Raw genomic sequence first — 13,391 nt, 5'->3', positions numbered from 1 at the left:
GACACACATGATTTCCACCTCATCTGACTTATCTTTCATAAAGAATTAATGATAAATCAATAAGTAGTTAAAATAGAACTATATTTGATGAACAATATATGCACTCTGGACAAAGTTTTAATTATATGTTAAAAAAAAACAACGATATACCATTGTTTTATGTATATTTTATAGGGAGGATGAACTGCTTTCAATAAAATGGATAAAATAACTGCTCAGGAAATGTCCATAAGCAATATGATTTATGACCATTTTTTGCAGCCTGGATTTATAAAGCAGCCTTACTGTTTATGATGTTGTATTTACCACTTGGGTGTATATAAATTCCATGTCTGTTCTGTTCTGTAATTAAGTTTGCTACTGAAGCATTTCCATATATTTAAAGTTTCGCTTGACATACCAAAATCTTTTGGTGTTTTGCGGAATATGTAAGTTGTACTATCAAGGTTTCCGTAGTCTATACAGAAACAAAACAAGTAGTTCAATGAGGCACAACGGGAAGTTAGCGTTTAATTGTGAATGCAGTCTATGAAGCGAATGCTATGAACTGGTTTATGATATTGTAGGAAGAGCTATAATTGCCACTAATATAATATTTCGTACCTTTATTCGCTACTAAACTATACTCCCTTGAGTTGATTGCAGTCACATACAGTTACTTCTAACGCCTGTTACCTTCCTTACTTCCTTACAAACAGTAAGTACACAATAAGTAACGTTACACATGTCCAAATAGTTTAAGGGCCAACACACACTGATGTCTTATACGTGCATCTTAAGCGGCTACAATGAATAACGTTCACCGCTAGTTCCATAGTAACTGATGGTGCGGACAGGTCATGGCAGGTTTGTCTGGTGCGTCGGTCCTCTCAGCTGGGCTCCTCTTCATCTCTGCTTTATTCACCTGTCTGTACATCAGCCACGTGTCTGATGATACAATCAAAATCCGCTCTGAGGAATCCGTGGGACGTCCTCCAGCATCTGTGATCCATCTAGAAAAAGTTCGTAACATCTTCGAGAAAACACGGACGGATCACGCGGGAATAACCCAACAACCATCGGACGCTGGTTCTTCCAAGTGTCTCATGACCCTGGACAGCAGATTCGACTGCTCCAGAGACAGAGTTCTGACTCGGAGTGAGTGTCAGGAACGAGGGTGTTGCTATGCCCCTCTGGCGCTCACCTCTGGCCCTCCTTGGTGCTTCTATCCTCGGTCATATAGCGGCTACAAGATGGGTCCGCTCAGCCCCACCAAGAGAGGCCAGGGTGCCACTCTGGTACGGCCGACTCCCTCCTACCTCCCCAGGGACATTACCACACTGCGCCTGGAGGTAATAGAGGAGACCCCGAACTGCTTCCATCTCACAGTAAGTTTCTCTAAATCAGGCATTTTTATATTTGACACAAAACGAAACACATTTGAGTTATTTGAGTTTAGGTACATGTGTGTGTAATTATTATGTGAGTTTTTTTATACTATTATTATTATTTATATTTTCTTCTTTGGGAGACGTTTTAATCCAAGGCAACAGTGAATTCAGATAGAAGTCATTATTGAGCACAGGCATCTCTCTCAAGGATGCTTGTGGACTTGTTGGGGAATGAACCCACTACCTTTAACCCATCACCCTAGCCACTATTTCACTATCTGATGAGTTGTGTTTAATGATCAATCACACTCAAGAAAATGCATGCAAAAAAAACAACATGGTAATCTCTCACCATATAAATGTATTTATTAGTTGAAGGACCCCTCGTCGAAGCGATATGAAGTTCCTCTGCCTCCTGGTAACTTACGTGGGCTGAAGACTGACCAGGACTCACTCTATACAGCCGAGTTCCAGCCAGACCCCTTTGGCTTCATCATTCAACGTAAATCCAATGGCCGTGTAATGTGAGTTGATCGTTTTCAAATAAGTTCAACTTTCCGTTAATTATTCCCACAACACAAAAAGTGCTTTGTAATAACTTAACTACAACTTCTATATTTTACATGTTTGTAGAGCAACATGCATGCACAACTAAGATGAGAAGAGAAATTCTAAGAATTTAAAGAAATTTTAGCAACAAATCAAAAAAAATTATACTCCATAACCTATTTGCAAAAAGCCACACCCCGGCTTTTTAACATTATATGCCCATTTTATCTCCAGCCTCTGTGTGAAAGGTCCTCATTCTCATCCCAAATCACCTAAATGACCTCATACCCCTTCACTGACCTGACCCCATGACCTCACTTTCTGTCCAGCCTGAACACCACCGTGGCTCCGCTGCTGTTCTCGGACCAGTACCTGCAGCTCTCCACCTCCCTGGCCTCCCCTGTGCTGTCCGGCCTGGGGGAGCACTACACCCAGCTGGCCCTGGACCTCAACTGGACCAGCCTCACGTTCTGGAACAGAGACATGGCGCCTCATGTCAGTTTATGAGCACCTGCATTGGATGAGTGTGGTTTGGCATTTTTATCTATTGTTGTTTTTGTTGTCCAATGTTAACTTTTTTTGACTCACGTTTTATAAAAATAATTGTATGGTATATTTATACAGCCTTACTATTCACAAATAAAACATATATTTCCTTTGTAATACCAGTATGCTAGTCTACGTTAACTAACTGATTGTATATGTCCTTGTTTTACCAACCCGCTCCTACAGGCTAATGCTAATATGTATGGGTCCCACCCGTTCTACCTTGTCCAAGAGGAGGACGGCCTAGCGCACGGCGTCTTCCTGCTCAACAGCAATGCCATGGGTACTCAACACCCCTTTATTCTAGAGAGTGCCCCTGTTTAACCACCTAAATCATACATCTGGGTGAACTTTTTGATGTCACGTTAGGGTCGATACTAGTGATGGATTTCATGATTTGTTTGCTTGAATCAGTTCACGTCATTCAGTTTGCCAACAAGAATCGTTTGAATTGTTCTTTCGTTCGTTCAGTCGTGTTTCCGGTAACAGTGAATCATGGTTCTCAGCTGAGTCGGTCAGACTCAGCTCCTCCCTCGTTCTCATTCTCAAACGAATCACGATCGTGCAATGGTGCAAATGGTCATCAATCGACACAACATTAACTAAGTTCCTTTCAGCTGAGGAGTGCTTCATGTTCGGAATCGGGATGTTGTTGCCCGGCTGGCTCTCGTGACATCTCAGTCCTCGAGTCTTCACCGCTTAACACAGTCATTGAACGAACGGCGACTCGCGAGTCAGCGTCAGCAACTCAGCGACTAGTGGGTGGAGCTCGGAGTCTAGTCTCGGAGAACGAACGATAGGAACGAGAGCGAACTGAAACGGGGAATCAGGTCGGTTCATTCATGTTAAAGAGTCGTTTGTTTGAACTGATTCGTTCGCGAACGACCCATCACTAGTCGATACTGAAATGGATTGTAATGGCTGATCAAGGTCACACCTGGTGGTGGTAAATTAAGGGGCCCTTTAAGACACTACAGTGCACCCACTCTCCCATGTATATATATATATATCATATCTACATTTACTTTATGATATTTTTTTGCATAAGAGGTGGCCCTGCAGCCCACGCCTGCCCTCACCTGGGTGTCAGTTGGAGGGATCCTGGACCTGTACGTCTTTCTGGGCCCTGATCCGCAGAGTGTGGTACGACAGTACCTACATGTTGTCGGTATGGGGCTCAGATTCATCCAAAATCAGTATTCAGATTGTCTTTGAAGAAGTTGTGTGATAATGGATGTATTTTTTACTTCAGTGATGTTTGATGTTTGTGGTGATGATGGGTCATTGTTTTATTTCAGTGTGAGTTTATGCAATATTTTTCCATAATGCAAATGATGAAGTGCCATCGTTTTCAATATTTCTACAGTTTTCTTCAGTGTTGGCCATTGTTTTTTCCTGGATTGTTTAGTCAAATTTGATTACAACATGAATCACTATAATGTGCTCACACACACATTTTGCTTGAATGTTAAAGGAAATACCTTTTTATAATTGGGGTCCGTTATTGTTGATAGTCTTTTGGGTATAGGTGGAAATGGTCATATGAGATTTGATTGGTTGACCTTAAGCCCTCCCCCTAGGCTACCCTATGATGCCTCCCTATTGGTCGCTGGGCTTCCATCTGTGTCGATGGGGCTATCACACCTCCAATGAGACCCGGTCCGTGGTACAGCGCATGCACATGCACAATTTCCCACTGGTAAATAATTTCAAATTCAAATGAAACATCTACCAGGTAGTCATGGGATTCATGTGGGATGTTACCAATAACGGTTGTGTATTGATTGGTTCCTAATGATTTAAATAGGATGTGCAGTGGAATGACCTGGACTACGCAGACAAGCTCCGGGTGTTCACCTTTGACCCCCAGAGATTTGGGGATTTACCGGACATGGTGGAGGAGTTCCATCACAAAGGGATGAAGTATATTCTCATACTGGTCAGTTATTCTCCAAATCAATATCTTTAAACCATAAAACCCCTGTTTTAACTCTCCAACTAACACACTCTATTCTTTAAACACATTTTAACCATCATATTAACTTACTATAGCCTTTTTAAACCATGGACACCCTAATGGTCAACCGCTGTCACACACAGTGTTTACCAGGGTTCATTTTGTTAAAAGAGCTGGTTGCACTGAATCCGTAAACCTTGCAGAAAACCAAGTAGTTCCTATAATCTGCCAATAAGGGTAAGTGCTCAAAGACAAAACGTACCTTCCCCAGTCAATCATCTTCTTCTCAGGATCCTGGTATCAGCAGCGCCGGTCCTAAAGGGACGTACCTTCCTTATGAGGATGGACAGAGGAGAGGGGTCTTCATTAGGAATGCTACGGGACACACCCTCATCGGGAAGGTCGGGCTCAGCTGTTTTTGTTTTGTATTTCTAGTCCCTAACCCTAATTCTGAAATATAAGTGGTATGTATGTGTTTACGTGTATTTGAAATAACTAAATAGTTTTAGTTTGAAACCTTGATTTTCTTTACCATACAGAAAAATATTGTGACGTGTGTCGTGATAGTGAAATTATTCTGTGTTCCTGAATTAAGTCTGTGTTGCTGAAATGAGTTTGTATTCCTCAAATAAGCCTGTGTTTCTAAACGGTGTTAGAAACACACTGCACTGAATTGCCATATGCTAACACAGCAGAAGCCAGTGCTAAGCAGGCATCCGCTGTGTCGTGTATTGGATTTCCATCCCTGTATCCCAGGTGTGGCCGGGCCAGACTGCCTTCCCCGACTTCACAAACCCGGAGACGATCCTCTGGTGGAGAGACTGCATCCAAAGTTTCCACTCTACTGTCAAACTAGACGGGCTGTGGATCGTAAGTTTTGTGAACACGTGTACACACACTCACACTCACACTCACCCACTCACATACACTAATGAGCTGTGTCTGACCTCACATGTATACACAGAAGTTTGGTTGACCTGTATTCCAACACCGTATTGTTATTTTATACGTTTTAACATAAACATGTTTTCATCTATTTTCCTCTCTTCCCAGGACATGAACGAACCAGCCAGTTTTGTGCAGGGTTCAGTGGACGGCTGTCCAGACAGTGACCTGGAAGCTCCACCCTATACACCAAGTAAGTCTACTGGATCACTCCCATTGATCAGTTTAAATTACTCTTAGAACTATAACTACTCTTAATACTCTCATAATGAATGTGACGCATGTTAATTCAGGAAGTTTGCCCATTCATGAAATGGTCCATTTTCATAATCTAGACATAAAATTGAGTGAGTGTGTGACATAACTACTTGATAAAATAAACCTTTCATTTTGACCAGTTGCTTTGTGCATACTATTTATTTTCTCTAAATATCCGTCTGGAAGCTTTTTCAATTTTCTTTGCCATTTAGCAGACCAGGGTGCACTTCCTCAGTCATTTTCCATTAGTTCTTTGCATGGCAATTTGCTTGGCAATTTGCATGGAATTGCGGGACTGCCTCTCTATGAAAACCAGGAGTACTACTGAATGTAGAATGTGTCTAGTATAAAGTCAATGGGTTCTGCTGAAAAAGCCAGTGGTACTGGTACTTACTATTATAAGTATGCTTCTTTGGATGTAGTGTATTATATGCCAGATTTATCCTCTGACTTTTTGTTTGATACATGTGGACCATAGGATAGTGTAAATGCAAAAGGTACTCGGTTCGATCCCCAAATGTCTGCAGCAGCCTACCTGTTAGCGAGATGCCCAAACAACTACCTGTTCTTTCATGACATGTATAAGAATTTTAACCTGTTAACCACTTGAAATAAAAGCATTGGCAACCAAATGACTAAAAAGCAGATAGGAAAACATTAAACCCACAGGTGTTGGGACATAGCAGACACTGAACAGGCATGTTTACATAGACACAGCCGACGGTTTGCTGTCAACATTACAAGTAGGATGTGTCCTGGTATTGGACTTTTACTTTAAGTGGGGCGTACAGTTAGTTAGGTCAATACAGGCAGGGGTTCTTATCTGTTAAATGAAGGGTGATATCAGCAAGAGAGAGTGAGAGTTCATGCCATATCCCTTTTGACAGACATTTGAACAATAGGGGGAGGCGTTCACCTGGTTTACAGCCAGAATATGGCTGGTTCATCAGAATGCATCATGGGATTTTTTGTTTGCGAGTAATATACTGCGCTATACTGAGAGATACATGAGCAAAGCACTTTCAAACACAACTATGTATTCCCCTTATGACAAATAATTTCAGCCTTAATTACAAAAAAAAACAACCTTTACCACCAACAAACTATGCTCCCAAAATGGCGATGGTCATAGCGATGTTACCTTGTGATGACCTGCACTGAACCTTAAAAAACAAATAAACAGCACACATTTTGAGTTTTTTTCTATTGGTATTAGTAGCAAGGGCGCGAATCTTATTACAACTTAGGATCACAAACATGGCCATTTTTCAAGAGTAATTTCTGGAGGGGACATCAATAATATCACTGTGTATCGTATATCAAATGCACTACTGTAAGAAATGGTTCAGACCACTGAGCAGATACGTATGGGGAACATAAACAAACCTTTAAAAAGTTAATGTTTGTATTATTTCAAAAGTGGAGATGGCTTCTATTAAATATTTATTTAGAAATATTTTATATTGGGGGGACAACTTCAAGTGTGAGGGGACTTATCTCCTCTGTCCGCCCCCCGGGATCTGCCCATGATTATTAGGTTGTATTAGTCATGTAGTCATTAGTAATTGTCAAACATTTAGTCACACTTTATTTCATTTTTTTTTTGTGTGTGTGTGTGTGTGTTTGTTGTCTCCCATTAAAAGAGGGTGTCATCGGAGGCCAGCTGAATGTGGGCACCCTCTGCATGTCTGCGCAGCAGAACCTGTCCACCCACTACAACCTGCACAATCTGTATGGATTGACAGAGGCCAGCGCCACCTACAGGTAACACGGCACACTGCAAGTATCTGGTAAAAAGTGTGAAACTCTATTTGTGATTAACAAGGCACAAGGAGAGTTGTGGTAATAACAAAAGCATTGGCTGACTTTTTGAGGGCGTTCAGGAGCACAATTGATGAAATCAACACAATGGATTTCATCAATCAATGTCATTTATAGACATTCATAGCATTCTCAGCACAGATTGCCATCACAAGAAAGATTGATTGCTGTTTTTTAATACACTTTCAATATAGACGTGTTTGAAAAGGATCTGTTTCACAATGCCTCATTCATAGCCATAACAATATGCCTATATGTGGAACACATTCAGTTTTTTGTGCACACATATTATTGTTTGTGATTTAATTTTGTGATTTCCTGTTTTTATTGTGTCCCTTATTTGACTGCATGTGTTTTGACTGTGTGGGCACTTGCTCTGTAAAAAAAATCTTTCCAGCACTTTGGTAAAATTCAGGTATTTTTTTTAGGGCGCTTTATAAATAAAGTAAATTTGAAACTTGAAATTTGAAACTTAAGTAAATGTCTTGTGTGGTCAGAGCTCTGCTGGAGATCAGGGGGAGGAGGCCCTTCGTCCTCTCCCGCTCCTCCTTTCCGGGCATCGGCCGCTTCTCCGGGGTGTGGACCGGGGACGTCCAGAGCGACTGGGAGCAGCTGCGGTACTCCGTTCCTGGTAAGTTGCGTGTGTGTGTGCGTGTGCGTGTGCGTGTGCGTGTGTGTGTGTGTGTGGTGCCAGAGAACGCAATGGATGACCTTCTTATAGGGGTCGGCTTCATGTTTAATCCGAAGTGTAGCATTACTCTCTTTTCACAATATCACCGTATGTGGTTGTTGTTGTTTTTTATAGAAAGCTGCTACGTTCCCAAAATGGAACTGCGATCACATAAAAATAATACTCAAAAATAGATTAAAAAGTATTGTCACTTTACATGACGCAAATTCTATAGTAATTTTTGTATGACCTTTCGTTTGTTATCCTCCCCTCTACCCTCCTTCCCCCCTCCAGCTGTGCTGCAGCTGGGCCTGTCGGGCGTGGCGTTGGCGGGGGCTGATGTATGTGGCTTTGGGGGGGACACCACAGAGGAACTGTGTGTGCGCTGGATGCAGCTGGGTGCCTTCTACCCCTTCATGAGGAACCACAACGACTGGGCCAACGCTGTGAGACGGACCGTCCGCCCCAACATGTGTCTGTGTTGGCACGCTGTTGCTTATTTGCTGTGCACACGATGTTATTTGTTGTCCTGTTTGGACAGGCTGAGTTATTTACTCTGGTTTAGTCACGTTTTTGAGCCTTTTGTCTTTGTGTTATAGCCGCTATTGTGGGATTTTCTCTTACAAGCACTCCATCTGTTTGATGTACTAAGAGAAGTTATTTGTGTGTGTGTGTGTGTGTGTGTGTGTGTGTGTGCGCGCGCGTGTGCGCGCTAGCCCCAGGAACCCTACGTGTTTGGGCAGAGAGCCCAGGCGGCCATGCGGTGGGCCCTGAACCAGCGCTACTCCCTCCTTCCATTCCTCTACACACTCTTCCATCACGCACACACCTCCGCAGACACGGTGGCCCGGCCTCTCTTCCTGGAGTACGTCTCTCTACATCTCTTCATTTCTGCTCTTTTCGTTCGTCCTCTCATCTGCGTGGTTCTTCTGTCCTCTCGCTCTTGTCCTGCCCCTCTCCTCCTCCTCTTCCTCTCCCTCTCCTCCTTTTTTATCTGTTTGCTCCCCTTCTTCCCCACTGCTTTTCTTTCTCACTCTCCCATCGCTCTCCTCTCGCTCTCCCTCCATGTTTTTACAGAAACACAGGAATAAGGATCTCTGAGCTTGTCTTATCCTATCTTCAGATTCCCCAATGACCCCAACTGCCAGACCATAGACAGGCAGTTCCTCTGGGGGCCCTCGCTGCTTATCAGTCCTGTGTTGGAGCAAGGGGTCATGGAACTGGCCGCTTACCTGCCCGCAGGAACTTGGTACAGTCTGGACGATGTAAGCATTGACACCTCCCACTCCCTCTCCGATCACCTTGCCCATGGTTTGTTTGGCCTGCATGCTTAAAAACACGCAGATGAAGCACAAATATTTGAATCAATATATTTCTAATAAAGTACTGCCAACCCAGTGTAGACCATTTAAGTGTGTATTGCCTTCACTGAGAATGACCACAATTGCCAATGGCCGGTTGTGGGTTGTTTGTGTAGACAAATGTTTCCCATTGTTAGAGAGCCCCTATTTGACCACCAGGTGGGATGTATATCAACCATTGCAAAACGTAATGGGGAATCGACATCACATCTGGTGGTAAAATATTGACCCTTCAATGTTATGTTAAACCCGTCTTATAGTCCTATCTGTTTGGCCATTGCCATCTGCCCATGTAATTGGTTTGCAGGGTCTGCCCTTCTACAGTAAGGGCCAGTACCTGCTCCTGCCAGCCCCGCTGGACACCATCAACGTCCATGTGAGAGAGGGACACGTCATCCCACAACAGGTCAGAGTATGGAGGCACACAGAGAAGCTGCTCACCTCCTCTGGTTTCATCTGGAGATTGAATGCATGAATAGAATACAGATATGGACTCTGGCACTGACAAAAACTCATGATTAGTTTAAGAGAGAATGCGATTATCTTTTTGAGTTTAAGGTGTTTACCTTTCAGACAGGATTTTATCATAAAACGTAGATAAGATTAGATAGAAACTTGCGCAAAATGAATACTAGTTTTAGTGTAAGTATAGGTTTATAAGTAGATGTTTTTTTGACCCATTATTATTACATTCTCCAAAATACAGAATAGGGTTACATGAACTACACAATATTCTCTATTCCTGCAGGAGCCAGCCCTGACAACCAACGCCTCGCGCAGCAACCCTTTCCTCCTCACGGTGGCACTGTCCCCACGGGGCTGGGCCAGCGGGGACCTGTTCTGGGACGACGGGGACAGCCTAGACACCTTCCATACCGGAGAGTACTGCTATGTCCTCTTCATCGCTGGCCAGGTGGGGTAGACTTCTTCGCTGATAGTCACTTCCATCTGGTCATTTACATTGAGCCATTTAGCACATGATGATATGCAACTTGACCTACAAGTGAGGAACCAGTTGCACAAAATGGTTTCTATAAAAAAATACAACGTGACAGAGTGTGGCTATAGGAATCAGGAAGTAGGATTTGTAATTGTAGTGGTAGTCAGTTGCGTAATAGGAGATAGTCGTACATCGCAGCAAAATAATACTTTCCAAGTTGCAACACCTGAAAATAGTCTGGTCTGGACACTTCAGATTTCAGAGTTTTGACAATAATACATTTTCCTTGGAAGCTAAGGAAATCAAACTGTTTTTTACACATTCATTACATGCTTCAGGAGACAGCTCTACCACAGACTAGTAGATTTAATGACATTGTCTGCTATGCCACCTAGCTTCATCATTTTTATGAACTCAAGGTTAACCTTGAGTTACTTTAAATGTACGAATGTACGAAATGTAAGAATCAGAAATTCCTTTGCATTACCAGCGCCTTTGGCTGGTAAGTGAACAGATCAAGCCTGCTCAAGCATGCGCATTCAAAGCGCTAGGTGCTAGCCCCATGGGTTAAGACAAAAACAATCATAAACTAATGTTAGTTATAAACATTACTTTTTCCTGGCCTATGTTCTTACTAGAAATCCGCCCAAAGGCTGTAGGAAAGTCGGCAAGGTCACATTTAAATTACAACCTGTTCATATTTTGGCAATTTAAAGTGATTTCTGTATGTAAAAATCCTACAAGCAGTGCCTTTAATGCAAGGAAACTCTATATTTTGTTCCTATTCTGGTGACCCCTTGGCGATCTCGATCCACCACAGTCCCAGGTTGTGGGTGACCCGGTCAGGCAGAACGGGGGTCTGAGCCGCCTGGTTCTGGGGGGCCTGAGGGTGTTCGGGGTGCCGTCACGGCCCGTCTCTGTGTGGGCCAACGGGCTGAGAGTCTTGGACTTCACCTATTGCACAGACACCAAGGTGAGCCAGGGCCCTGGCTGGATCTGAGGTGGTAGTTGTTTTTACATTTCCATCAACTGTTTTTTTTTAAATGGCTAAATCTCATTTTACACTTGCCTTTTGATGCCATTGTGTGGTTTTTACCTGGTATTTGTGTTTTATCAAATACCAGCAATTCCAGTTTTATCACAGTTTTATCTAGCAAATATCAATATAAATATTGTATATAATCAATAAGGATATTTATTATTATGATTATTATTTTGATTATTATTCATATGATTATATGCCAATGTATTAATGTTATAGTTCAAAGTTTCAATATGTTAAAGTGACCAATAGACTCTATTCTGACTCACTAGGCAAGCTTTGAGTATATAGTCTGAAAGCAGGGCCATGGGAAGATGACAAAGTTATAGTTCTCAGAGTGGGCGACACAGCATCTTCGAAGAGCATGGCTCGACCACAAGCATGATAGCATCTCCAGTAGAAAGGACGGAAGTGTAATGTAAGAAATGTTCATGCATGAGTGACTGAAGCAAAAACACAATAAGAGCAATACAACGATCTACCAGGTAGGATAAAGAAACAACAGATCAATCTAGCCATCAAATACCAGCAATTCCAGTTTTATCACAGCACTTCATATATAAATATCAATATAAATATTGTATATAATCAATAAGGCTGTACTACTTTATAGTAGTACAGTTAGAAATAATTAACGTTAAAGAAACACATAAAAGGCTAAAATAACTGAACAGATTAGAATACTATAGAATATTAGAATAGAATATTACATTTCATCATGATAAAGAATCATCAGGTTATATACTTTAAACTATATTAGGAGACTTCTCTTCCACAGACTATTAAGATTCAAGGTCAAAAGTAAAAAAAAATAGCACATTACTTTGGCAACAGTTGCTGAAGTTCTCATGTGTGCCCCGACTGTGTCACACTGGTCTATGTTTTCACAAATGATAAACAACCATCTGGTGAGGAAACCTTACAGAGAAAATGATGGTCTCTTTGACTTCTCTGCCAGGGTAGCCTCCAGATGGGATCTATTCTTAGACCTTTGATCATGGAAGGGGTTGATTGGATTTTAGACTGAAAAAACCTCTCTCTCTCTCTCTCTCTCTCTCTCTCTCTCTCTCTCTCTCTCTCTCTCTCTCTCTCTCTCTCTCTCTCTCTCTCTCTCTCTCTCTCTCTCTCTCTCTCTCTCTCTCTCTCTCTCTCTCTCTCTCTCTCTCTCTCTCTCTCTCTCTCTCTCTCTGGAGGCGTTGGAGGTGAAGGGTTTGGCTCTGCCCATGTCAGAGGTTTTCACAGTCCGGTGGGCTCTGTGATTTAGGAAGAAGAAGCCGCTTGGTTCACACTACTTGTTCCCGCTCATCACCTCTCTTACCTGTTGGTCGTCCTATGAAGCAAGCAGTCTCTCTCCAAAAGTAAGGCAACTGAAGTCATTTGTTTTAACCCCAGATCATGGAAACAGTACAGTAATAAACATGGTTGGTATCTTTTGGTTTATTCTTCCAAGCCAAGTGGATATTGCGAGAGAATGATTATGACTGAAGGCATGTGTATATATTATATGTGTATAATTTATTAAATTTTTTTAATTTATTTCATCAAGTGAATTCCCTTTAAAGGAGAAATGCTTTTTGCTGTTAACTTGTTAAGTGCATTGTGAAATATGCACTGTTTACCTCCCCTCCACATAAACCCATGGTATCCATGTATTCATGGACATAATCTGGTCCGTTTTAAATAATCGTACTATGAAGCTATCATCATTATTTGTCTGAGTCACTTTATTAGCAATGACTGCTTCTCACTGCTGCACTGAAGAAAGTAACATTTAGCCTTTGATTTTCCAAATTAAATGCTTCTGTTTTTGTTTTTCACTTCATTTCAATAAAGGATTTGTAATTGTGGTCCTCGTTGGATTATTAATTTAGCACATCATTGTTGGTTGTTGCTTATTTTATTAGTTTACCATCAACATATAAGGAAATACAT

The 13,391-nt window shown here is 42.0% G+C and overlaps 1 protein-coding gene across 1 annotated transcript; it reads left to right on the top strand.

The window, feature by feature from the left end:
* Nucleotides 1-501: 501 nt before the first annotated feature.
* On the top strand, nt 502-13,078 carry gaa (alpha glucosidase). The gene is made up of 19 exons (XM_084488914.1): nt 502-1,367; nt 1,743-1,894; nt 2,249-2,414; nt 2,652-2,748; nt 3,514-3,633; nt 4,046-4,164; nt 4,273-4,404; nt 4,713-4,823; nt 5,179-5,292; nt 5,476-5,560; nt 7,269-7,389; nt 7,944-8,077; nt 8,411-8,562; nt 8,833-8,981; nt 9,240-9,381; nt 9,785-9,883; nt 10,226-10,390; nt 11,238-11,390; nt 12,653-13,078. Exons 1-19 carry the CDS (start codon nt 840-842, stop codon nt 12,716-12,718), a joined length of 2,805 nt encoding a protein of 934 aa, XP_084345040.1. The 5' UTR covers nt 502-839; the 3' UTR covers nt 12,719-13,078.
* The last annotated feature ends 313 nt before the right edge of the window (nt 13,079-13,391 follow it).

This window comes from Micromesistius poutassou, assembly GCF_964030765.1.
Source record: "Micromesistius poutassou genome assembly, chromosome: 1".
NCBI classification, from domain to species: domain Eukaryota; kingdom Metazoa; phylum Chordata; class Actinopteri; order Gadiformes; family Gadidae; genus Micromesistius; species Micromesistius poutassou.
Note: the sequence above shows the minus strand (reverse complement) of the source record. Positions and strands in the feature narration are given on the sequence as shown.